At 34.2% G+C, this 25,183-nt stretch overlaps 3 protein-coding genes across 5 annotated transcripts; 1 reads left to right on the forward strand and 2 right to left on the reverse strand.

The window, feature by feature from the left end:
- Window positions 1-858: 858 nt before the first annotated feature.
- Window positions 859-8,038, reverse strand: LOC104750347 (type II inositol polyphosphate 5-phosphatase 15). Of its 3 annotated transcripts, none has more exons than XM_019238345.2 (11): window positions 7,088-8,038; window positions 6,335-6,590; window positions 5,303-6,107; window positions 4,860-4,984; window positions 4,417-4,501; window positions 4,070-4,235; window positions 3,927-3,967; window positions 3,564-3,831; window positions 3,056-3,179; window positions 2,139-2,499; window positions 859-1,553 (listed from the first exon to the last, which is right to left on the reverse strand). In XM_019238345.2, exons 1-11 carry the CDS (start codon window positions 7,827-7,829, stop codon window positions 1,203-1,205), a joined length of 3,324 nt encoding a protein of 1,107 aa, XP_019093890.1. In that variant the 5' UTR covers window positions 7,830-8,038; the 3' UTR covers window positions 859-1,202. The 3 variants fall into 3 exon arrangements, with proteins under 3 accessions (XP_019093890.1, XP_087346505.1, XP_087346504.1); XM_087490379.1 differs by having other exon boundaries at window positions 7,071-8,004; XM_087490378.1 differs by having other exon boundaries at window positions 3,927-4,235; window positions 7,088-8,012.
- A 1,632-nt stretch (window positions 8,039-9,670) lies between these two features.
- LOC104750348 (beta-hexosaminidase 3-like) lies at window positions 9,671-16,531 on the forward strand. Its single transcript, XM_010472135.3, has 14 exons — window positions 9,671-10,578; window positions 13,449-13,523; window positions 14,151-14,186; window positions 14,267-14,378; window positions 14,478-14,548; window positions 14,635-14,765; window positions 14,873-14,938; window positions 15,027-15,127; window positions 15,212-15,271; window positions 15,343-15,376; window positions 15,457-15,555; window positions 15,647-15,706; window positions 15,783-16,033; window positions 16,130-16,531. Exons 1-14 carry the CDS (start codon window positions 10,063-10,065, stop codon window positions 16,294-16,296), a joined length of 1,779 nt encoding a protein of 592 aa, XP_010470437.2. The 5' UTR covers window positions 9,671-10,062; the 3' UTR covers window positions 16,297-16,531.
- A 158-nt stretch (window positions 16,532-16,689) lies between these two features.
- LOC104750349 (endoglucanase 7-like) lies at window positions 16,690-23,268 on the reverse strand. Its single transcript, XM_087489754.1, has 5 exons — window positions 22,539-23,268; window positions 18,382-18,683; window positions 17,607-18,204; window positions 17,346-17,518; window positions 16,690-17,245 (listed from the first exon to the last, which is right to left on the reverse strand). Exons 1-5 carry the CDS (start codon window positions 22,933-22,935, stop codon window positions 16,844-16,846), a joined length of 1,872 nt encoding a protein of 623 aa, XP_087345880.1. The 5' UTR covers window positions 22,936-23,268; the 3' UTR covers window positions 16,690-16,843.
- Window positions 23,269-25,183: the final 1,915 nt, after the last annotated feature.

Here is a 25,183-nt window from a genome sequence, read left to right on the forward strand (position 1 = left end):
CATTATAACAAAACTGATCCACCGGTTATGAAAGATAATCGGAAAATGATGCATACTAAAGATCTGAATGGTTAGACACCACTTCATATCCTACTAATTAATCAATGGGGATCGAAAAGTCTAGATAAGTTCTTATCACACATTCACGAAGCATATGGATGATTAAAATCATATGTAACTACAAGATGATATTGGTCGGATATGATAAAAAAGAAGACATATATATTGCATCCTACATCTTGTGACCAAATGCTGTCATTATTCACAAAATGTATCTATATAGATACTAAGGGTACTTTTAAGAAAAATAGAAAATCAAGACAAAAACAAAGGATAACTCATTTTGATTTAGTAGTAGGTTATTAGATAACTCATCGGTCACGAAGAAAACAGAAATATATGTCGAATATTAGATAACCATATATTCATGGTGGTGATTCATGGAATAAAACTTCAATAAATTTCATATGGCTTGCAAAATTCAACGATCATTGTTTGTTTAAACTTATCGTATACTATTGGAAACTCCTTATTCGGTTTTTGTTCTTTTTCAGTAGACCTATATATCATACATGCTTAGTGGAATATTAAGCATCGCATTGCTTACTAAAACAAAGAACAAAACTTACAAATTAATTCTATCGTTTAAAGTCATGGACCCAAAAATTCCTCGATTTGGCTTCTATTTCAACTTTCGCTCTGCAATATGTATGACTTAATTACAAATTTAAATATCATATTATGTGTTCACATTAAGCATAATTGCTTATTGAGAGAGAATACTTGCTTACTTAGTACTTCATTTACAGGTTGTTCCACATCAAACACAATCGTTTAAACTTACACAGCTATATAAAGTAAGAAAACGAAGGCACTAAAATTAAATTTCATCAAAAGAGTTTCGTTCACACGTACATAGTAGAAGTATCAGAATGCTTATTGAGAGAGAATTACAGAAGCAATAAGGTTACATTATACAAATACATTACTTATACAGAGAAATAATATAACACTTGGTACACCATATCCCCTGCATAACATAATTAGCCTCTTAAAACAAAAAAAAACGTAAGAAGCTAATCTCAGTTTTTCCTCTTTTCACACAAATTTTCCAATTAAACACACACGAAAACGAGTTACGAATTACTTTGGACGTTTCGATTCTCCTTTCTCTTGATCTCACTGTACACTTTGAATTGGATCTATGGACTGTGCAAGTTCCTTAGCTGCTCAACCACATCTAGAGTGTTGCTTAGTTGTTGATAATCGGAGCGATGGAGAGCGTTTATTTGTCCCGAGGATTTGGGTCTATCGTCATCATATTTTTTCTTTCCACGAGGGCAGTGACGCACACGGATTTTATGGTTTCTTGTCACAGTCGAGAACCTTCCATGTACTACTAGGACCAATATCACTTCCTCGTCTCTTGTGTCTTCACACCAAGAATTCTGAGGAACACCGTCCACAAATTCTTCTACTGTTGGGAAATCTTCGAGATGGACTGAAACCTCGGCTATTTGGTTTGGCTTGATTGCTCCAGTTCCTGGGGATACCTGTTTAAGAAAACAAAAATATTTAGTGAAATCGATTCCAAAGGATATTCTCAAGAACCACGACATGATATATGCAAAGGCAGACATATGAGGTTTAAGGTTTAAGAATTGAAACTTATATGGCATTACTAAGGAGTTTTCATTCCCGGGAAAACAAAACCAATCCGAACCAAAACCAAAGAGCCTTAATTGGGTTAGAACTTTATAATAAAGCTTAATCTCTAAAACCACAGACCACACCAATTTTACCCATACAAGATTATGTTTTACTCTGGCAACTATTTTCTAAAACCAAAAACCCAACAAACCCGAACGGAAACCCATATTCAACCACCCTGAGGCATTACAACAACAACACACATCCTCTCTTCCCAACCTGATTAAGGCCAAAATGTACCATATCTGCAACTATGATGTTTATCATTACGGTAACTAACGAATTTAACCTTTTTGAGTTTTTAGAAATCAAAACAACAAGCTCACGTTTCTGCTTAGTTACTTCACTCGGACACGCCAGTTACGAAAAAAAAAACAGTAAGACAGGACAGTGAGAAGCCAGGCTGCAAGCGTAGAAGAACAACTAACCTCCAGCCACTGGGGAAACCCGAAAGAACCTCTTGCTCGGTGATCGTGTGCCTGACCGTCCTCCTCAATCTTGGCTTGGCCTTCACAAATTATTTGAAAGAAAGCGATGTTCTTCTCACTCTTATTTGTAATACGCAGAATAGTTGAATCCTGATTTTGGAGAATTATATTATTGGTGCTGACAATTGTCTCTGGAACCTTGCTTAACTCTCCAAGCATGACCTTGATTTTCTTATTCGAGTTTATGATGTTTCCAAATTCTTGTCTCCTAACTGATTCATCGACCCTCGCAATCTTGACACTAAATACACAACGAACAGGCTTGTGGTCACTGTCTGTCACATCCATGCAGGCATCATACCTTACAAAAAAAAGAAAAGAATTGTGAGTCTTAATCCTTTCTCAATAAAAGGGTTATGACTATACTGTATAAGTTATAAAGTATCACATGAAAGCATGATTTACTCAAATCTGTGTCTCACGGACTCTACAACTAAATCTCTGTGATTATAGAGTAACATTAATGTCCGAGCAAAGAAGCATTTAAACTGATAAGAAAGAACATCTAATAAATGCCATGTTTCTTCGCCTTAGTGACTCATGTAAGATAGAAGTCGTATACATTCTGTCGAAACATACTCCTTTTCTCTAAAAAAAGTTATTTTTACAAAGAAAAATGCAAGTCACAAAATGTTCCGATTAGGAGTCATCATAGGCAGATCAAGCTTCAGAGAACATATGAATAGTTTAAAAAGCTACAACCCGAAAATCAGTTGAAGAATGACACACTCTTCAAAATCTACTGATCAAATAAAACCGATATATTAGTAATGTGAGCCTGTCTCTAGTATGCTTTCTATATTTAACTTACAGGAAACTTACTGAACATTTCCAAGAAAAAAAAACAGGAGGCTTACTGTGATACAGAAGACACCACTGGACAATCCAGACTGCACTCAGCTCCCAAATGTTTCTTGTTATCGCGATATAGAATCCTGTCACACCAGGCAGGAATCCGCTTCTTTTCCCCTGAATCATATCCTGCAGAAACACAGCTTCAATCGTCAAATATGGTTTCAGCAACTAAATGTCCTTAAAATCCCAAAAACCCTGAGTATAGTAATCACAGATCTAGCATCTTCCCAGTACCCATTGACAAGAACCCCAAGACCATATCATAGAAACCAGCAGAACTTGTCTCCCATCAAATGAAAGAAAAAGTGTTAACATATTATTTGCAGTATTTCTCAGTAAGTACTTACAGGAATCCACACAATTGTATCTACCTAGCTAGCAGAGAATACTTGGACGTTCACAATTCATAACGCTTTCAATTTTACTCCCTATTTTTTGGAGATTTATAACAGGGAAATGGTGTCAATTTGAACACTACCAGAAGCAACGAAGGGTAAGCAAGTCACTGACCTGCTAGACCAGCTTGGTGCCTTTCAAACTTGTATGTTGGAGGGAATCTGATAATTGCTTCGCGCATCCCCTGAAAAACATTCCCAGCTTCCATTTCAGCATGGAGCTGATCCTTTTCTCTTAGCCAATCAAAGCATCTTTGCGAAATGAAATCCCTTGTTTCATCATAAGTTATATCATCCAAACGGTAATTAAAATCTCCAAGAAATATGACCATGTCTGCCTCGGATAATTCAGGCCTTGCTTCAACTGTGTTGACACCCACAGCCTGTGAAAATACAGCTCTTAGACTATCTAAATGAATTGCACATTAATCTCTGAAGAAGAATGAGAGTAACTATTCTAATCAAAGGAAATACATACATTGCCACCGCGAGGCACTGAAACACCAAATGAAGCAGTAGCTGCAATGGAGGAGACCAATAACAAGAGTGACCAATGAATAGGCAAAAAGTAATAAGCTGAGCAGGCAACACAGCATGATAGAAATAAATTTCGCAGCATACCAACTCCCGTAGTGAGCGAAGTAGACTGCCTTGAGAAGGTCATTGTTCGATAAACATGGTCGAAGTCAGCATTTCGCCGGCTAACCGCGTCTAGATGTGCAGCAAAATGACAATTTACAAAGCACAGTACTCGATCATACATTCTGAGTCGCACACCTACAGCACCCTAATTTGAAAAAAAATTTGTTCGATCATAATAGAGATAAAGTGACAAAAATGGAAAAGGGACAAAAACCATTTAAGTAAACATCAGATAATGTTTAAAATAATCCATTGTTTCCCTTTTATAACATCTTTCTTATTGTTGATAATATTTGTGATCATCTTTCACAAATATGACGCGATACCTTATTGCCAATCGCTCGTCCAAAGCCACAAGGAACCGCAGCAGCATCAACATCTCCCACGTGAGGTTTAAGGTCATGTCTAACCCTGAGAAAATTATTTACTCTGTAAGAATTTATCACATTCATCCAGTACTAACAAAAAGGAAATTGGTAAATACATAGTCCCCAGAGAGAAAGCATGCAGGATAAGTAACACCAAAATCATTATTCTCTTTCCCAGATTAAATAACATTCAAAGAAATCTGAAAAAAAGAAAAATCATTCATACTACCAATTTGTTACTATGCTGTTGTATAAAATTGATCGTGGAGATTATTCAAATAAGGATGAAAAGCGAACCAATATGGAGTATGCTTCAACAATAAATATAATTTGTCACAATATGACAACTGATGCTTGCAATACTGAACAGAAAAAGAGTTTCACTAAAACAAAATACTAACCATACACAAATGAGTAACCCTGCCAGCTGCCTAGACCCAACACGAACAAAAGATGATCCTTCATCCAAAGTTTTGCCGATCATATCCAGCCACCACTGACCAAGTGGACTACCCTCAAGTCCCACCTGCATTCGGGGAAATGGAGTAAACCTGAGGCGCAAATTCCAGATAGGCTCATAGCTTTTCAATTATAAGAATTAGCCCCCTAAGATTTTGTAACCAGAAAGAGAATGAAAAAAGGATGGGTGTGTGTGGCGTCGAGTATTACGCACAACAGAGACCAATCAATTAGGGGAGTTAATCCAATTATTTTCATGCTGTGCATTCTTTTCTAAAGAAAGTCATTTTAGAACTTCAATAGCATTGATAGTGGCGAGGATAGTGTGGCATATGCCTTAAAAATTACACTTTTCCTGCTTAATAGTAGGAAAAAGAAAGCTTACTGTTTCTTTTGCTGCAGACATTGCAAGAACTCCTGCTCCCATTTCAACTTCTTGCAGTCCAACAACTACAACCTCAACTCCAGTAGCAGCACAGCCTAGCCAAGATACAAGTGAGTCAGTCGATGCTCTCCCCTCTCCAACATTCCATGTGCCAGCTAATATTTTCAGATTCTCTATCCTTGAATACAAAAAATCTTTCCCAGCCAACTCAGCTCGCAATACATTGTCAAGGGGCCCTGGAGAAGTAACATTCCATCCACGAATACCTCCATGATTTGCAAGGGTAAATAGATAACCGCCCCCGATAGCCATTTTTATCACAGGACCACTATGAGCTACCCATCCTCCAAGGAGCTTTCCCTCAAGGTCCAATACCTGAACAGTGCCGTTGGAATAACCAACCCATATTCGAGAACAAAAAGTGAACATGCAGAGAATACCAGAGGACTGGTACGAGTACTCTTGCAAACAATTACCATTTCCATCCCATCGCATAAGTACGCCAATTGAACTTCCTGTCCAAATCAGTCCATCAACTGATATGACAACAGCCTCAGTTTTCCTACTATCATCACAAAACCCTCCTTTCGTTGCAGCACGACGAACAGCATCAGCTGCTCCCATAAGGGCATTACGAGACCTTTGAAAGAAACCAAGAGAAGATTGAGCTTTCTCTTTCTTTGAAGCAGTTATCTTCATCTTCCCCTCTTCTTCAGTCCCAAAATCAGGATATATAGAATTGTCAGTTCGCTCGAGCTGCCCGTCAATACTGAATACTTTGATTAAATCCCTTGTGCGAGCATCCCTGCCATGGAATAAACAAAAAGAAAGCACTAAGCTATACACATAAACTTAAACGGTGTGCCAGCAATTGAAAAACAAAGACGGTAATTTGGCAAGCAATATTGTAGAGAAAATTGAATAATTCCCATTAAGACTATTTCGGATAGTGCTGGTATATTCTTGATGGTCTATCCGAATCAGAAAGGGTGATATATAAGAAAATCAAACAAAAATAAGTCTCCACTTTACCACAAAGCAAATGTCAGGGGACTAGCACTCCATATTCTTGCCCTTTTATGATCAGATACGAGGACTGTAACATCTGCCGTTAATGTATTAGCAAATCCATTGGCCGAAACCTGGTTCCTAGGGTCAATATATGATCTCTCTACTGATAACGCAGCCATGTGCCTCACTTCCATCTTCAAAGAAAGAGACTTCCCAAGAGCGTCGTCCCAGGGCCAAACTTTAAGAGCACCTCCCTCCGACCCTGACCATATATCTCCTAGATAATTGATAAGAAAAGATGTGTTAAGATAGGACCAACTTTGACCAAAGAGAATGAAATAGAGATGTCAATAGCAATAGGCATTTAAACGCTAAAGAATACCAAATTCTTTTTCTGAACAGGAAAGTAGCTACTGGACGCTGGAATGAAGAAAACAAAAATAATGTCCAGCGGCAAAGTAGGTAATTACAAGAAGGATTGTTTTGTAGACTCTACAAGTTATTTCTAATTTACCAAAAACTATTACATGATCACTCTAGCCATCTTATCTGGTGGAACTAGACTACTAGAGAAGCCTCTATATGTGTTAGTCACTATAACAATCAGAACTCGGCAACCAAGATTACTAATTTCCACAATAAGATACTCGATGTAAACATCAAAAATCTTTCTCCTTTCATCTTAAAAAGCTATTCGTGCTGACAAAGATCTAATAGCTAAATAAACTGAGTAAACAAGTAAAAATTAGAAACTTACAATAAAAACACACTCACCATAAGCCGAGATGGCAATGGAGAGAACAGGACCACGATGAGCTTGCCACGACAAAGCTTCTTCAATACCATGATCAACTCTCAATCTCCAACATTTAATCCTCCCATCTCTATGCCCACTCCAAACTACTCTACTACCTTCATCACCAATCATACAAACAACCGCAGACCCAATCTCATTACCCAAACTCTCCTTATACGGCGCCGTATCCTCTACCTCTAATCCCCTCCCACTTGCATACAATTCCCTAAACTCCCAAACTCTCAAAGCACCATCCTCACCTCCAGTCCATAATTGTCTCTGTGTACTCGTCATCGTCCTCAGGAACCTCCCAATTTGAGTTTCCCTAAGTGGATGAGGTCTCACATCAAGACTCGGCGGCCGATTCGGATGAACAGCCGACCTAATCGGAACCTTAAAGATCCCAGATTCACCACACTTACCAACAAACTCCGGTAAAGAAGAATCAGACCTATCCGTACCATTCCTATCACCACCGATCCCGTCGGAATTACCGTCTTCGCTGAGTCTCCGGTCTAGAAATTGGATCATGTAATCGATTCGTTTGTTGCTGTCGTCAACGGAAGGCTGAGAGGAGTCCTCATCGTCGCCGGAGGAAGAAGAGGAGTAAGCTGAACGGTTGAAAAGCGTTGACGGAGTCGCGGCGGAGAAGGTAGATTCGTAAGGAGGTGCGAAGAAGGAGAAAACATCATCGTCTTGGTTGGTTTGACGATCTTCCATGAGTATATACGATGGACTTGGAAGTTTTTTACTTGGAGAAGAGAGAGACGACGAGTTTATCGGTAATTAAAGCCTCTGAAGATATTTTTTTTTTTTTTTCTGAGGCTGAATCGAAGAAATGCTTGAAACGTGCTGTTTCGGACCTCTGGTTTTTTTTTTTTTTTTTTTTTTCTCTAGACTTTCAAAATTTTATTTACTCTTTTATGACTGCAAATTTTATGCCAACAGTACAGTACAACTGTAAAAACTTTACTGTCTGCTTTATTTTTAAATTTATGACTGTAACGATTTTGGTTTTAACTTTTAACTAAGCTAAGCCGATATGATTTTTTTTTGTCATCTGAAAATTTATTAAGGATGAAATACAAAGTCCAAAAAAAGTGAAATTAAAGTGGGTAAACGACATAACGTCCCTATAGTCAAAGCTGGTGGAAAACAAAAATTTTCGGGAAGCTAAATACAAGATACTAAAAATAATGTAAAAAAAAAAAAAACTCTTAAACTAAAAACAAAGGTAAACTAGGCTTAAACCTTACGAAATACACGCTAGTCTCAAGAAGCAAGATCTTGTACAATTTAGTCTTAATCAAACAGACCCCATAGTTGTCTCTGTGTACTCGTATGTTCGTCTTTGAAGGGTATTTAAATCATCATACCTTCATATGTTTAAACCGAGTTGTTTACATAACAGTCCAAGAGTCTTGAATAGCCAACATTCGGTCAGGTACATAATGCTCAAATAATCTAATTTATGGGATGGAAATACAAGTAGATGGGATGAGAATCAAGTCCGATGTTCATTGAAAAGAATATAAACTATTTTCTTCGGCTTAAACGTTTAAGTATCAACTCATCTTTAAGGTACTCATATGTGAGGGTTTTATCCAAAACGGTCCTTATAATACTCAATGTAGATATAAGCTAGATGACTTCTTACCAGAAGATTAAGATATCTCTGCATAGAATGCTTCTCTTTAGAAATAAGTTATGTTCTACCCGCTATAGAAAGTCAAAACAGTATCAAAGCTAAAGTATTTATATATGAAGCTTAAAAACGCATGTTGTAACAGTTTCATAATGCCTACCTACATATATGAATATATGATGTATACTTAGTGATAAGTGTTTTGTGGTTTGAAAGATGAAACTATATTCCATGATTTTTACTTGCCCTTTGGTGAATCAAGTTTGGATGTTCTCGAACATTCTTTATATGAAACAAATGACTCGGAATCCCTACTCATATGAAAGAAAACTTTTCATGAATTCTTGCAAATATTGATAACCAAGAACGCTCTTGTGTTTTTTTTTTGCAAAAAAGAATATGATATCTCTATATTGGTGAGAAAAGCTCGAGAGACAGAACAATTGATTTTAGCGAACTATGATGTTTAAGGTTCTATGACTATAACTTTTCTAATTCGGCAATTCCACCTTGAATCTTCCGCAACAAAATTTTCATATGTGCAACATCACAATATTTTGAATTAAATCATAATATGACTGTGGGACATCATGAATTTAAATTTGTGCCACTGTTATGCTAGCTGGTATCGTCGTTATATTATCCATGCACGTTTAAATGTGCCTAATATATTTTAATTAAACAAACAAATGTTGGAAATTATTATTATTCTATTTTCTATTAGTTTAATTATGATCAATAGTTTATTTGAATCAATCAAAGTGTACACAGAGTGTCATAACCATACAGAACTGAAAACCTATATGTATCAATTCGTTCTTAATATTAATAAAATAATAACAGAAAAAAAAACATACGATAACATAGTCCCCAAGTGACCAAACCAAACGAACATCACATCCACAATATCAAGATTACCTGCAACTAACCAAATTCTCACCAAAATCACTAACCAAAAAAAAAAGCATCAGCCTCAATTATTTACCTTTTCCCCTACATACATATATACTAATATATATATATATATATGAAATCTAAAATTAGCACAATTTCATTAGCTATAACTGGAAGAAAATGTTTTTACAATAAATATGTTTTCTTTAACACACAATAAATATTTAGTTATCGCATACCATAAAAGATTATATTAAATGGATTTTTTCCTCCATATATCTTTTTTTATTAAGTAGAGTATGATTTACTGTTTTTTCTATAATTATATCAGCAAACGCACCGCTTCATCAATTAAGTAAACAGGTTAATACTTAATTGTATACTAAGCTAACACGTATGTTAAACAATGCTTAAATGATTTTTATTACTCATAAACACTGCACCAAGCCACCAATTCAGAGGCTTTGTCTAACGTGTATATATAAAGAGAGAGACTTCTACGATTCTCTTCTATTTTTTGCTACATTTTTTTTTCCTCCTTTGATTTTCATTTTTACTATTTTTCGTTTTACTAAGAGGGAAAAAATGAGAGGTAGAGGAGCAAAGATCGCCGGCGTTTTGCCGTTTTTTACGCTATTCATGGCCGGAGCAATCTCCGCCTTTGAAGACATAGAGAGGCTGAGGATTTGGCCGTTGCCGGCGGAAGTTAGCCACGGTGGCCGGAGAATGTATCTAAGTGGAGATTTCAAGCTTGTTACGGAAGGAAGCAAATATGAAGACACTACAGGGATCTTGAAAGAAGGATTTGATAGAATGCTCGATGTTGTGAGACTGAGCCACGTCGTCTCTGGTGGCCGGAACTCTTCACGCTCCGGTGGATCTGCTTTGCTTCAGGGACTCCACGTCATTATCTCCTCCTCCACGGATGAGGTTAGTTTCATTTATCATTAATCCACAACAACAAGTTTTATTTTTTAATGATCTACAAGTTATTGAATTTAGAGAACATGAATCATTATACAAAAAAAGCTTTACGTTTAATGTCATTATTAGTTATAATCATCTCATTATTAAAAAAAATCAATTGTCTTTATTGGTTACAAATTTTGATCCACTTTTTTTATATATGTCATTTTTCTTTATAAAAACAGAAAACGAGATGTATGTCACTTTCACAAATGTTGCAGCATATTATCTTTCTTTTATTTTCTTTTTCCTAAAAACACTTTATATATATCCACTAGTCCACTTATATCTTGGAAATCTAAAAATATATGTTACATTTGGAAAATTATGTGAAGGAATATACTAATACTGTATATTTATTTTCTAAAATATTTAGAAAATATGTGTTGTTTAGATCATTTCCTAAATTTTTTATTTTGGTCCACTTCACTTTTAAAAGAATAACTAATACCATAACTCAAAGAAATTAGACATACATAAATTGGTATATTTCTCTATTATTGCATTTGACTTTGACTAACATTTTAACAAACTTATAAGTAAACATTTAATTGGTCAAAAGGAGAAGAAAAAAACAAAAAATATTTCAATTCATAAGAGTTCTTACATAAACCCAAAAATATATAGAAAGTTATGCTGAAATTTGTTTTTATTGTCTTTATTTTGATTGGTATAATAAGAAAAGAATGAGATACTTACCTCTACTGTTTTCCTCTAACATGTTTATCATTAACCAATTGTTATAACTCGTTTTTTTTTTGTCTTCATTTATCTTTTGCCAACTCCTGATCCAATAGTTTCCTCCTTAAAATAGAGAGATGTTTAATAATATATTTTATAAAATTGGATCTCTAATTTACGCAACTTTTCCCGTGAGATTTCCATAAGAACTGCTAGATCCTTATATTTTATTGGAAAACTCCAGATGTGTAGATTGTTATGTTTGTGCGTAGATGTATCGGTTATCCAACTTCTCTGTTTATTTTATACTTTTGGTTGCTTGGCTTTGCTGATTGGTGTCTGGCGACTTGGTTGTGGCCTGTGGGGTGGTCCACCGAACTCACGGACATCCTCGTTATTTTCAATCATATCATTTATTACATTCCTAGATCCAGATTTTAATCTGATCATCTTTCAGATTCCACGTGATAAGTAACAAAACAATACGTAGTAGAAGAAATTCTAAACATTTATAATAAATAGTTAAGTAAGTGGGAGTAATAATCCAATGTTCATATTGGTTAAGAATTTATGATAGGGATTAATTCTTTTACCACAAACATCATTTATTTCCAAGTCCACGCCTAGAAGATTATTCTAGATTTTGGTCCTAATTTATTCCATGCGCTATTTTTAGAGTAAGAATAGTTAACAATCTCTATATATTTATTTAACCAATGTTGTTAAAGTTTAACCCTACTATCATTTGGCATATTACAAAAATACCATTACATTTTAATTAATTTAATAACTAAGAAAATAAAAAATTATATTAGTTTATAAAATAATTAAACAATATTTTCGAAATTATTTAATAAAATTATTTAAGATAATCTATCTTTTTTTTCGTAAATCTTAGGAAACCATAACAAATTACTTAGAACAATTATAAAAATTAATTTTATTTATAAAACTAAGACTAAATATTTGCATATTTAAATTGTTTAATAACGACAATTATATTTTAAATTGTTACAACATTGCTTAATAATGACAATATGCAAATTAAATATTTGCATATTTGCATATTTTAAATCTAAGATACAACATTGCTTATATTTTTAGAATATCCCTATATACTTATTTAAGCAATGTTGTTAAAACTTTAACCAACTTTGATGTGGCATATTACGAAAAATAATATTTATTTTAATTAATCTAATTATTAACAAAGAAGATTTTCTGTTTGTTTAAAAATAATAAAACAATATTTTCAAAATTATTTAATTAAATTATTTAACAGATTGTATTTATTGTTTCTGAAATCTTAGGAAACAATAACAAACTATTTAATTTGCTAAAACTAATTTTTTATGCACAATATTCACTATATAAACAATACTAAGTGTATAATGTTGACAATATACATATACAAAATCTAAATGTAATTTTCACATATAAAGTTAATATATACTAACATGTTATACCAATAACTGCAATGATGTTAATATTAAGACCAATCAATATTATAAATTTGGTATATTAAGATCTCTAAACACAAGCACATCAATTTGTAATACCACATCACATGTTAATACATGTTCTGTTGGGTTTTTTTCAGATTTTACCAAATTTATAATTAAAGAATTTGATTTTGCACCCAAACCAAAATAGTACCGACTACGGGTCGAAATCAAAGTATGAAACTAAATAAATTAAATATAAAATTTTACAAAATATATAGAATTAATAAATTTTCTACTATTATTTTGTAACAAACAAATCCAAATTTACGTGAATATTTCCCCACGTTGTTACAATATGGATCACTATGTAGTATATGAGTATTTAAACGATGATAAATTGATAATATGTCTACATTTTCATACTAGCTTTTACTTCATGGGATCATCTTTTGACTTTCGATACACTATCTAATATACTGAGTCTCTTGATTTTAATTTTGTAATTTCTTATATACATTCTGTAAGGTTCTGGTTAGTTATTAATAATCTGATAATTTGAAAGTTAAAAATGGGAAACCCCCAGAAAAGTAGATGAACGACTAATAAACAAAATATTGTTTGAATTTTTTTTTGGAGGGTGAAACTTATTGTTTGTATTTAAAACCTAACAAAAGTCGTTAAAATTGTGTGATTCTTGTTGAGCTGCAGTTGGAATATGGAGCAGACGAGTCGTACAAATTAGTGGTTCCATCCCCAGAGAAGCCGTCGTATGCACACCTCGAGGTTAGTTGATACCACCCACCACCTAAACCTAACTTTTATCATTTTCTCTACCTACTCATACATGATACATCCATACAAATTTAAATTTATACTCAGCTTTATAACCATATAAGAACCAAATCTATATATTTTGTTTTTCTTTCATTTCTTCTGTTTTCGTTTATTGTTGAGTTCGACATGCAATCAAATTTTCACCGTAAAATACATGTTTTTGAAAAAGAAAAAGAAAAAGAAAAAGAAAAAAAAAATATTTAAAGACTTCTGTTGTGTTGTGTTGTGTTTTTATGATCTTATTTGTACTTTTGCACCTTCCTTTTTTCTCCCACTGGAACTATAGAGACTCATGTAACATAGGTAGGGACATGAAGTAGTGTCCTCCACGTGAACTGCATTAAACATGATGGAATTAGTGTGCCCTTCTTTTTTGTTTTTCTTTCCTAATAAAGAATACAAATGCATAAGCACAAATGCACAATTCGTTAGCTGTTCATATTTCAATTATTATTTCCCAAATCTTATAATACTGTGATTCCACTAGTGTTGGCCCCTTGAGTTTAAATCAATTATTAGGTCAGTTAACAATTACAATCGTAAATCTCTCCTTTGATATTTGTTTTTACAATGTAGACAAAGAGCGTTTATGGTGCATTACACGGTCTACAGGTTTGTGTTTATTATTTTCCCCAATTTGGTTATCATTGTAAGATGTCGAGTTATTGAAGAAAGTGAAATTATAAATGCAGACACTTAGCCAGTTATGCCATTTTAATTTGAAGAAAAAGATAATAGAGATTCTAATGACTCCATGGAATATTACTGACCAGCCTAGATTCTCTTACCGTGGCCTTTTAATTGGTGAGTGATCGTGTAATTTCTTCTCTAATTACTTAATGACACACTCACTTATATGATGTGATCGATTTTTTTTTTATTTTTTTTGTATTTATTACATAGATACATCCCGACATTATTTGCCACTTCCGGTTATAAAGAACGTGATTGATTCCATGACATACGCCAAACTTGTAAGCTCTTAAGATGAATCAATTTGGTTGGTTGATGAATCACATCAGTCATCACTAACATAAATACTTTTGTTGGTTTGGTGTAGAATGTGTTACATTGGCACATTGTGGATACACAGTCATTTCCATTAGAGATTCCTTCTTACCCCAAGCTATGGAACGGTGCTTACTCTTCCTCGCAGCGATACACTTTCGATGACGCCGCTGAAATCGTCAAGTATGTTGGAATTCTTACTGATTTATATACATGTATTACTAATTGATTCTTAAAGTTCAAAATCATAGGATAGTTCCTTCTTATTAACTTTATGTATGCATTTATAGGTATGCTGAACGAAGAGGGATCCATGTCTTGGCTGAGATTGATGTTCCAGGACACGCTCTCTCATGGTAATTTTCTTCACAACATTTATATTTTCACAATTTCATAATTAGTTTTTATAATAGTATTAACTATAATTTTTATAACTAAATAAAGGGGAAAAGGCTATCCTTCCTTGTGGCCCTCCAAGAATTGTCAAGAACCACTTGACGTGAGCAGTAACTTTACATTTAAGGTCATTGATGGCATTCTTTCTGGTAAAAATCTTAATCCGAAACACTCTTTTTTTGCATAACGTTCATTTTCCTAAAGTTTAACGGATTTTTTTTTTTTTTTTTCAGATTTCAGCAAGATCTTTAAGTTTAAATTTGTCCATTTGGGAGGTGACGAAGTAAATACAAGTAATGCGCGTCTCCTCATCAGTTTATCATATTTCCTCTATATGGTTTTGATTACATGTACTTCGTTGCAGCTTGTTGGTCAGCAACACCGCGAATAGCCCAATGGTAATGATACTCAGACACACTTGTAAAGTTCTTTAATTAGAACGTTTTACCTCATGTTACTCCAACTTTGTAACTTGAAGGCTCAAAAAGCATCAGATGAGTGAAGAAGAAGCCTATCAATATTTCGTGCTACGGGCACAAAAGATCGCTTTGTCTCATGGATATGAAATTATTAACTGGTAGTTAATTAAACTTTCATTAGAAAATGAAAAAAGGTAATAAAAAGTTTGCTATGACTTACTACATTTTGCTCTAAATGTTATATTGTAGGGAAGAAACCTTCAACAATTTTGGAAGCAAATTAAACCCGAAAACCGTGGTTCACAACTGGTAATTACATACATAGAAAACAAGAATTGTTGCTCAACGTTGAACTAAAACGAACTTTTTTACTTTGGTGAATCAGGCTTGGTACCGGAGTTGTTGAGAGAGTGACGGCTTCCGGTTTAAGGTGTATAGTGAGTAACCAAGACAAATGGTATTTGGATCATATAGACGCACCTTGGCAAGGCTTTTACGATAACGAGCCACTTCAAGCCATAAAGGATAAAAAGCAACAAAGTCTAGTACTTGGTGGCGAAGTTTGCATGTGGGGTGAACATATTGATGCTTCTGACATTGAACAAACCATTTGGCCTCGCGCTGCCGCAGCTGCAGGTAGTTATGATGTTTTCTTATACATCTTGCAAAATAGTTTATAGCATATCCGTGTGCTAATTGCTAAAGATTAACTATATCTTTTGTGTTTGAAAGAGCGGTTATGGACACCTTATGCAAAGTTGGCTACAAATCCAGACAAGGTAACAACGAGGTTGGCTCACTTCAGATGCTTATTAAATCAAAGAGGCGTTGCAGCCGCACCTTTGGTTGGTGGCGGACGAGTCGTGCCTTTGGAACCAGGTTCTTGTCTCGCTCAGTGACACAGGTTTCAAATGTAGAGTATATTACATTTCACTATTTCAGCAAGACCTTTTGTTAGAAAATATTTGGTCAATTCATGTTGAAATGAACCCCTACAATTTAGGGGTACTTAAGTTGTTTTCTTTGTTATTTAGTCGTAGATATTTCCTTCCTGTTTGGAAATAACCGTTGCAATATTTATGTAGCTAGAATTGGAATTTATAGCTTGAATAAAGAATACATAGTTTGCAGTTTCGTACCTTCTCTTACTCATAAAATTTTGTTATCTGGAAGAGAATGTTCATTTGGCAGTCACTAATGACTACATCATATCCATTTCATAGAACTGGTAACGCGTAAGCCACTAAATTAAAGATCAGTACTCTTTCTATTTTCTTATGTAAAAGACTAAATTGATTAAATTTCTCTACCTTTCATTGGAACAACATTACATATTTTTTAAAGCACAATAAAAATTGTTATATTTCTGTAACCAGATGACAAAAAAAAAGATTGAATATAAGTAACATTTATAATTTAAACTCAGTGACGTAGATGAAATATTTCTCAAGGCTTCCAGGCTTTGGGAGGTGGTGGGGCTGGAGGGTAGAGAGGAGGAACACTATTGAACATCGTGTTCTTATCGATTCTGTTTCCCCCACTGCTAGTTAAAGAAATGAGAGCAGCCACGAGGCCTGCGTTTCCGGAGAGAGTAGGCTCGCTCGCGTTATAATTGTTTCGCAAGTCATGGAACTGATCGAATTTGTTTGGTCCACCGACCATAGCTCCTGTGATGTTATTTGGATTTGGATTTTTTGTGTCTCTATACTTCAATCCTTCTCTACAGCTTCTTCTCTTCTTGTCGTTTGGGATCGTAGCTCCTCGGTGGTGTACGCGTCTTGGATACTTCTTGCCGAACCCAACCACATAGCTCATTTTTAAAGGGTTGTCTCCAAGAATGTAATCAATCTGATAAAATATACATCATAATCATAATTTGTTCTAAATTAGTCAGAGTTCTAAAAAATGTGGGGTGATAAAGCCCATTGGTTTCATGGTTTGTTCTTACCTGAGACTGAGCGAAATCCTTGAGAACATGATTCTCTACAAACGTAGGGCCACAGTACCATCCAGGAACTCCAGTTGAATTAAGATAATCAGCAAACAAGGAAGCTAAGAAGGAAGCATGAGCCACATATTCAAGTGGTCTTGGTTTCCCCATGTTGAGTTGTACAAGCCCTCCTGAAAATATTGTCAAAAAGAAAAATTCAAGACCTTTTTTTTAGACACATACAAATGCAAAACAGAGGAAACAGAGTAATTAAATCACCTGAAGTCCGGTTAAACACATTGTACTGCTTGAGATAAGCGCACATGGTAACACCAGTAGCATTATGGTACCTATTGAGCATGTTCTCGTAAGGAAAACCAGGGTTCAAGAACAATCTATACCGAGTCATCAACAACATCGCTCCAGGTAATTTGTTATTCCAGCTCGGTACCATCAACTCAGGTCGATTAGCAAAAGCTTTAGCCGTTTGAGGTACACTCGGTGTGGTGGCGTATTGTATATAAGTTTTGTTTCCAGTGGCGTAGTAAAGCCACGCACCAGCCCACATGAACTCGTCGAACATACTGGTTGAGTTGTAGAAGGCTTGAGCCGTTGGTTGTCCGTCAGAGTAGCGCTTACGTCTAGACTTGCTTCTAAAGAAGGGATATAAAGTTTCTGCGCCTCTTTTGAGCTTTTTGGCGTAGTCTGGTTTGTCGGTGAACACGATTGAGGCAGCCGACAAGGCGGCAGCAACTTCAGCGCCTAGGTCGGCAGCGGAAGTGGAGGAGAGGACAGGACGGTCGTAGGACATGTCTTCTGGTCTTTGCCAACAATAGATATCATCTGGAGATTCTGAGTCTCTTAGTCCTCCACCAACCTAAGAGTTATAGAAACAGAGCTTTAATCAAAATAGTCAAGAGCCTTAGGGTATAGGTTTTCTTGGTGAACACGAAACTATTGTAACAGAGTTTTGTCATACACTTGCGTAAAGGTTTCTTGATACCCAAGAAATGATCAGTAACTTGAAAAGAATATAGAGAAGAAAAAAAAAGACCTGAGTGTAGATTTTATCAAGGCGAGTAGCAGAATTGTTGAAAGTGAGAAGAAGATAATCAGTGCCCCATTTGAGAACATCTCTCATGTGATCATACTCATCAATGGCTTTGTATTTGTGGCTATACTCAATAAGACTCCAACTTAGCATTGTCATTGAGAATGCCATCGGAAAATGAAACTTGCCGTTGCTTCCCCCGTCGTAGTACCCTCCGACCAATCCTCCGACCACGTCCGGCAACCCATCCTTCAACCCCGAATCTCCCCTCCATGAAACTTTATTCTTCTTCGGCAGCTTACCCGCTACAATATTGCATTTTCAGATTATTTTCCCATATCATCAATTTTTTACTCCTTTTTACTCCACTAAAGTCTCTAGCTAATGCTTATTATCTGGATTCTAATGGAGTTCTTGAATATTTTGCTAGGTCGAAAATATGATACTGTGCCTTGACATATATATATATATATATATATATACTAGAAGTCATTCCAGGGTTTTAATTATATTGTTGTTCAATTTTAATAATTTAGAGATTATTAGTTTTTATTTGTTTACTCAGTAATGGTTATTTTTGTGATTTTAAAGATACTGTATACTGATCATATTATTTTTTTTTGGGTTCATTTGTTTGATGTTACTTGAGTTTTCATTTTATATATAGTAAATATTAGTATTTCAACACATGAAGAAACTTTTGATTACATAGTAGAGTATTTATGGTTTTTTCTCTTTAGATTTTTGATACATATTAGAGCATGTGCAGTGGTGATAAACCCATTGAGTTTCTCATCATATAATATTTTTTTCCAATGTAGAGAAATTTTGGAATATCTTTCTAAGATGAGAATTTGTTAGAATTACCCTTTTTGAGATACCCATTTACAAAAATAACCTCTTTGAACATCTTCATTTTTTGCCCTCTTTTACACAAATTACAATATGTTAAATTAATTTTAAGAATTTATTTAAGGTCTGGGTTCTCTATTTTACATTTAGGATATAGTTTTGATGGGATAAAGTTTAGTATTTGGAGTTTAGAATTTAGAATTTAGTCATTTTATACATAGAAAATTGGTATTTTTAAAAATGAACAACATGAAAGGGTATTATTGAAAAGGGACATAGGAAAAGGGGTGTTTTTGAAAATGCGCTATTTGATACTAAGATTCCTAAAAATATATAATATACCAATATACAATTAACATATACTACTCACTATAGAAGTCAAATTAATCAGATATAGTATAGAAATTTGCAACTCATATCATATCATAAGATAAAAAGACATCACAAGCTTAACAACATAGTTTGTTAAGCATATGATAGTAACATACAATATTCTTTTTTTCATAATAGTTTAAAATACGTTTTTTTCTTTCTTAAAGATGAATACTAATAAGAAACTAAATTTACAATGGAAACACTCATATGAATCGTCCAATAAGAAGAAGTTGCTTTACCACATGAATGCCCAAAAGGAAAAAAAAAATAGAGATTCTAAAATATAAGAAAGGAACAAAACCTAACATGTTCAACTTATTAAATCATGATAGTTTATTTTTTTCATGATGTAGTAATATCATGATAGTTTATTAAATCATGATAGTTTATTTTTTTCATGATGTACTAACAAACACAACAACCTGAAGTAAAAATAAAACATGGTAAGGCCCGACCTATAGGCCAAGCAAGTGAAGCCAAGGATTAGGGCATCAATTTTTATGGGACATATTTTAGACAAAAAAATTTAGTTCTTTTATGTAGCCAAAAAAAAAATCATAAGTTCAGTTATTATCAGATTTTTTTATATAAATTCAAAAAAATTTAGAAGTTCAAGTTTTATATAAGAAAACAGTATATTATTCATGTAGAAGTATCCAATTTACGGATGGAATTTTATTAGGTTTATATAAAAAACCTATTTCATCTTTTGAATTGTTGGTGAATGAGCATTAGATTAATGTTAATTAAACTTGTTGTTACTGAGATTTAAAGTAAAATTCAATTTAGGAAAACAAATATGTAAGTCTAATTTAAAACATTCCATATTCGAAAAGCTCTAAAAAAATAATGAGTTATTAGGCAATATGATATTTATTTTTGTATAAACATTTAAATGAACATGAAAACATTGAAAAGACAAAGAAAAATGAGCAAGCAAAGCGAACTACAATATGGAAATAATTTTTTCTCTTAATATTTTTATAATTTTATTTACAAAGGGTTTTTAAAAAAAACATTGTCGTATGACATCCAAAATTGTCAGACCAACCCATGGAAAGAGTAGGGAAGACATACATAAACACTCTAATGAATAAATAAATTTGTCAAAGATGTTCACATAATTGTTTTCTTCGTAGTATTAATGCGAATAACAAACATGATAACATGCAAAATATATATATATATATATATATATATACAAAAATACCTATTGAAAATTGGAAAGACATATAAGAATAATATAATTCTTCATAGGAATCTAATGACTGAAACTAAATAATAATGACTGAAAAGTTGTGTTAAAAGGAGAGTAATTAGGGATTTAATTCTAATTTTAAGGAAACGGAATGAATTCTACTTTTATGGAAAAATATTTGGTAAGATCTAATGAGGAATAAATGAGTAAGCAATTATCAAATTACATACAGAAAATATCCCACCATTAGATTATATAAGATTATAGTAGGAATGGAAACCCAAATTTTAAAATTTGAGCCAAAAATTTATGAATTGATAAGAGAATTTTGAAAACATATGAACATCCCAAAATCTAACATAATCTAGATTTTTTTCTTGCCCATAAATCATTTATAATATTGAAAATCAGAATTCAATTTTTTTCATAATTTAGTATCTGTTCTTGCCTCTAATCATACATAAAATTGAAATTCATATTTATAGTTTGAAAATTAACTGTCATCAATTTTTCGTAGGATGAAACCACAAACTGATAAATGATGGTTTTGGATTAGTAGAGGCCTACAAATAGTTTTTATTGAAGAAGGAAAAAAGAAAATATTGAGAGTTTTTTTTTTTTTTTATCTGCCAATAGTTACTTAAGTCCAAAATACAAATAAATCTAGTTAATTAAATCTAAATAAAGATAAATAGCATACCAAATGTCACCTTCTTAGCAAAAATATATGCAACTTTTTACATATCGGTGATTCGGTGTTAGTTAAGTTTTTTGGTTGAACTCGACTTCATATGTATGCACATTTGAAATATTGTTAAATTTATTTTGTTTTTGTAATGAAATTATTCTGCTCAAGTATCAAAACCGCGTGATCATTACCAAAAGCCAGCTCACAAGAACAAAATGGGAAAATGCTAAGTTACAAGATAGTTAGTCGGATATACGTGCTTGAAATTGATTTTGGTATTTTATTGGGATGTCAAACACTTACGTATCCTTCTTGAAGTCTACCACCTAGAGAATGTTTATTTTTGAATCAAATATTAAACTTTTTCTAGTACTACTAATAAGTTAATAAATACTTGTAAACGCGGAATTGTTCAAAGTTGCCTCACAAGTCAGAAATGAAATGTGGCTTTGTTAATTAGAAGAGACAAAAAAAGCTACATCATTTTGAAGATATTTTTATTTATTTATTAGATTGAGTTAAAATTTATAAATTTAGGAAAACCAGAATTTTTTAAAAATAAAGAATAAAATATCTACAAAATGATGTAGCTTTTTCTTTATCTTTTAAAATTCTGGCTTTCCTTAATTTATAAAATATTCACATGTTCCACACATTTTCTTTTGGAAAAAAAAATCTATTCTTTGTTAAGTCATCATGCTTTTAGAGTTAAGTCTTCTACTCTAAACCGAGTTTAAAGATTTTTCATTTTTTTGACATATATTTTTTTATATAGAACTGATGAAAAATTTAACACCATAATAGACTGAAATGAAAATTTGATTACTCATAAAATTCATTTCATCTTTTCTTTTGAAAATTTCCAAGAAACTTTATATAAAATAAAATAAAATAAAACCAAAAAGACATTGTTGTCATCTTGAGTTTAGTTAATTCTTTTAAAAGGTAACAGTAACTATCGTCATTATATTATGCACAAATATAAATATATAATCAAAGATTAATAGTTGGCAAATCAATAAACAAAAAAAAGTACGGAAGACTTACATTTCTGGGCATCGAAAAACTTAATAGCCTTGTGAAGGGCAAGAGTGTAATTATCAGGAGGAGGAAGGATAGACTTATGACGAGGCAACGACTTGACGATGATGATCGGGAGAGCAACGACGATGAACAAGACAGCAATAGCTCCAACGGTCCACATACCAACCGTGCGGCTCACGGAAACACAACCTAGGTTTACATATTTCTTCTTCTTCTTCCTCCAGCTATCTTGCGGTGCAAGTAACCAGCCTTGTTGCGTCTCGTCTAATTCATGCCTCTGTGAGTGGAAAGCTCCTCTGTCCCAGTCCGTCATGTTCCTCCTCCGCTCTTCCTCGTCTGCGGCGACAAGGTCGCTGTCTACTGCGTCCAGCGATCCGCCCCATACATTCCCCGGATGCATTTCAAAAAAACTTCGATGATTAGGTTTTTTTTTGGAGAAGAAATGTAGAAAGGATTTAAAGAGTTTTTTTTTTTTTTTTTTTTTTTTTTTGAGAAAAAAGGAAGGCTACTTAATTTGGGTTATGATGGGTTAGAGGTATTTATTAAAGAGTGAGTTGACCATAATTGGGTCTTAGGAAATGGGGAAGATGTGTTTATATATTCTAGTAGGATCGGAATCGCATTTTTTTACATTTATTATTCTCATCATTTTCGAAGACTTTATTTCAAATAATTCCAGTATGTATTGATATTCTTTTGCTATATGAGATTATAAATTAAATCGAATATCTATGTCTTATAATTTGGTTTAGTTATTTGAAAGTTAAGGAAATGCGACTGCTTAACTTAATGCTATTAATGTTTTGGTACTTGAAGAAGAAAAATACTAATTATGTTTTGGTAAATGACATGGTTACAGCTTGCTTTCTACGTTTATTGCTCACGTAATGACAGTGAAAGCCAAAACGCGTGCGACGTGCTTAATAGGTTTGTATACAAACTACTTAATTATACACTCTAAATATTTGTGTATCGCCATCACAACGCAAACGCTCATGAGTCGTGATTCGTATATTTTTTTTGTTCTTCTTACTAGAGCCAGCCAAAAGACAAGAAGCAAAGCATATGTTTGAATAATTTAATTATTATCGGCCAATTTTATTTTAAAAGTTCAGTGGTTTAGTGGCTAAAACTCCAGTTGTTAAGATACCATTATAATTCATACCAAATTACCAATACATGAGTTCCGAGTCTAGAGTGGCTTAGCGAAAAACAAAATTTTAACAACAAAATCATTTATATAACTCAAGCGGAAACATTGATTCTTTTCATGCACTTGCGAGATTCCATTCTTGTTGCTAGCCACATGTCTCTAACTCCATCAGCAACTTCACAAACCCATGTAAGCCCTAAAACCCTCTGATGCGTCGTCTTAGAATTTGTTCAAGTACATCAAATAGACTACGCATGACTTTACCTGGTGTCTACTGTCTTTGTACTTTAAATATTGAAGACATCTGTGCTAGCTTAACAACAACACTTGCAAACCTGTTTTGATGTCGAACACCACTACAAAATTTCTCAAATTATAACACTAGTACAATAAGTCACTTAGAAAACCGACTTAATTTTTCTTTTTGTTCTCAATCACACATTAATTAAAAAAGAGAGTCATAATGTTGGTTGCCCAAACAGAAAGGAAAGAATTTAGAAAAAAATTTCAGAGACAAAGTGATGTGAACGCCGGACGGCCTAAAGGCTCGGACGGAGTTTTACGTCGTTGGACAAACGGAAAGGGAGATACTTTTCTCGGACAAAGGGAGGTGGAATGAAAGTAGAGTGAGGAAGGGTTATGGAGACGAGATTTGAGGGAAAATGGACGAGTAGAATATATAATAGAACGGAAGGTGGTGTGAAATCGATGGTACGGACGACTGAACGCGGTAGCGGACAGACGGGCCGGGGAGAACGGACGGTGGCTAGCGAACCGAGTAAGAAACTCGACCTCGGTTCTCTAGAGGATGAAGGAGTCGAAGTGGGACACAACTAACGATCAAAGAATGCCGTGTGCGGGAGGCGGTACGGATTGAACCAGCGGTGTATAGGAGCGGTGGTGAGCATCGTACGTCGACTAGAAGAAGAGCGATCCCGGATCGGTCCTTCTAGGGTTTCTTTCAAGCCAAGTCCCGAACTTTGTTGCGAGAAAGAGGGTTGAGACAAGAACCAAAGATTCACTCTTTGGAAAATTATGATTTCATTCAAGTCTAAAGAGTCTAAGCTAGTGGCGTTGGGAACATAAATAGTGTAAGGGTTTAGAGGGGACTAGGGACACGCGGACTCGCTATGGTCCGCACACGTTTTCCCTTGATGCGTCTCCACAGACGGTGAACACGTCGCCCTCTTATGTGGTTTAAACAAGGCCACACACATCACACTATCCCAACGTTCACAAGGGATGATTCTGGAAAAGTTCAAAACGCAAAGTTTAAGGGAAAAAGACAGATAGAAAGGCCATGTCCTTAGGCCGAGTGCAGATTGCCACGTCACCGATGTTAAACGCGGCGTTTCATGTGTCTTTGGGTTAAACGCGGTGTTGTGCGGTAGGACACGTTGCCTCGTTAAAACCTTCTCTGGTAAACCTCTTGGGAAAAACCCGAAGTAAGGAAAAAGAGTACGAGTCATGATCCTACCGTCTTTGGCGCCCTCAT

Source organism: Camelina sativa, chromosome 16 (genome assembly GCF_030686135.1).
Source record: "Camelina sativa cultivar CO46 ecotype springtype chromosome 16, ASM3068613v1".
In the NCBI taxonomy this organism is placed as follows: Eukaryota; Viridiplantae; Streptophyta; class Magnoliopsida; order Brassicales; family Brassicaceae; genus Camelina; species Camelina sativa.

Bases quoted from the DNA above. Each gene is read 5' to 3' on its own strand.
- LOC104750347 (XM_087490378.1), bottom strand. From the start codon at position 7,829: ATGGAAGATCGTCAAACCAACCAAGACGATGATGTTTTCTCCTTCTTC. The intron at 4,236-4,416 runs GTATCGCGTCAT...TTTTCAAATTAG, and splicing joins GACGAGCGATTGGCAATAAG to GGTGCTGTAGGTGTGCGACT. The intron at 3,832-3,926 runs GTATGTATTTCC...GTATTTTCACAG, and splicing joins CAGTGCCTCGCGGTGGCAAT to GCTGTGGGTGTCAACACAGT.
- LOC104750348 (XM_010472135.3), top strand. From the start codon at position 10,063: ATGATTTTTATTACTCATAAACACTGCACCAAGCCACCAATTCAGAGG. The intron at 15,377-15,456 runs GTAATGATACTC...TGTAACTTGAAG, and splicing joins ACACCGCGAATAGCCCAATG to GCTCAAAAAGCATCAGATGA. The intron at 15,556-15,646 runs GTAGTTAATTAA...GTTATATTGTAG, and splicing joins GGATATGAAATTATTAACTG to GGAAGAAACCTTCAACAATT.
- LOC104750349 (XM_087489754.1), bottom strand. From the start codon at position 22,935: ATGCATCCGGGGAATGTATGGGGCGGATCGCTGGACGCAGTAGACAGC. The intron at 18,684-22,538 runs GTAAGTCTTCCG...GCAATATTGTAG, and splicing joins GTTTTTCGATGCCCAGAAAT to CGGGTAAGCTGCCGAAGAAG. The intron at 17,519-17,606 runs GTGATTTAATTA...CAATATTTTCAG, and splicing joins TGTGTTTAACCGGACTTCAG to GAGGGCTTGTACAACTCAAC.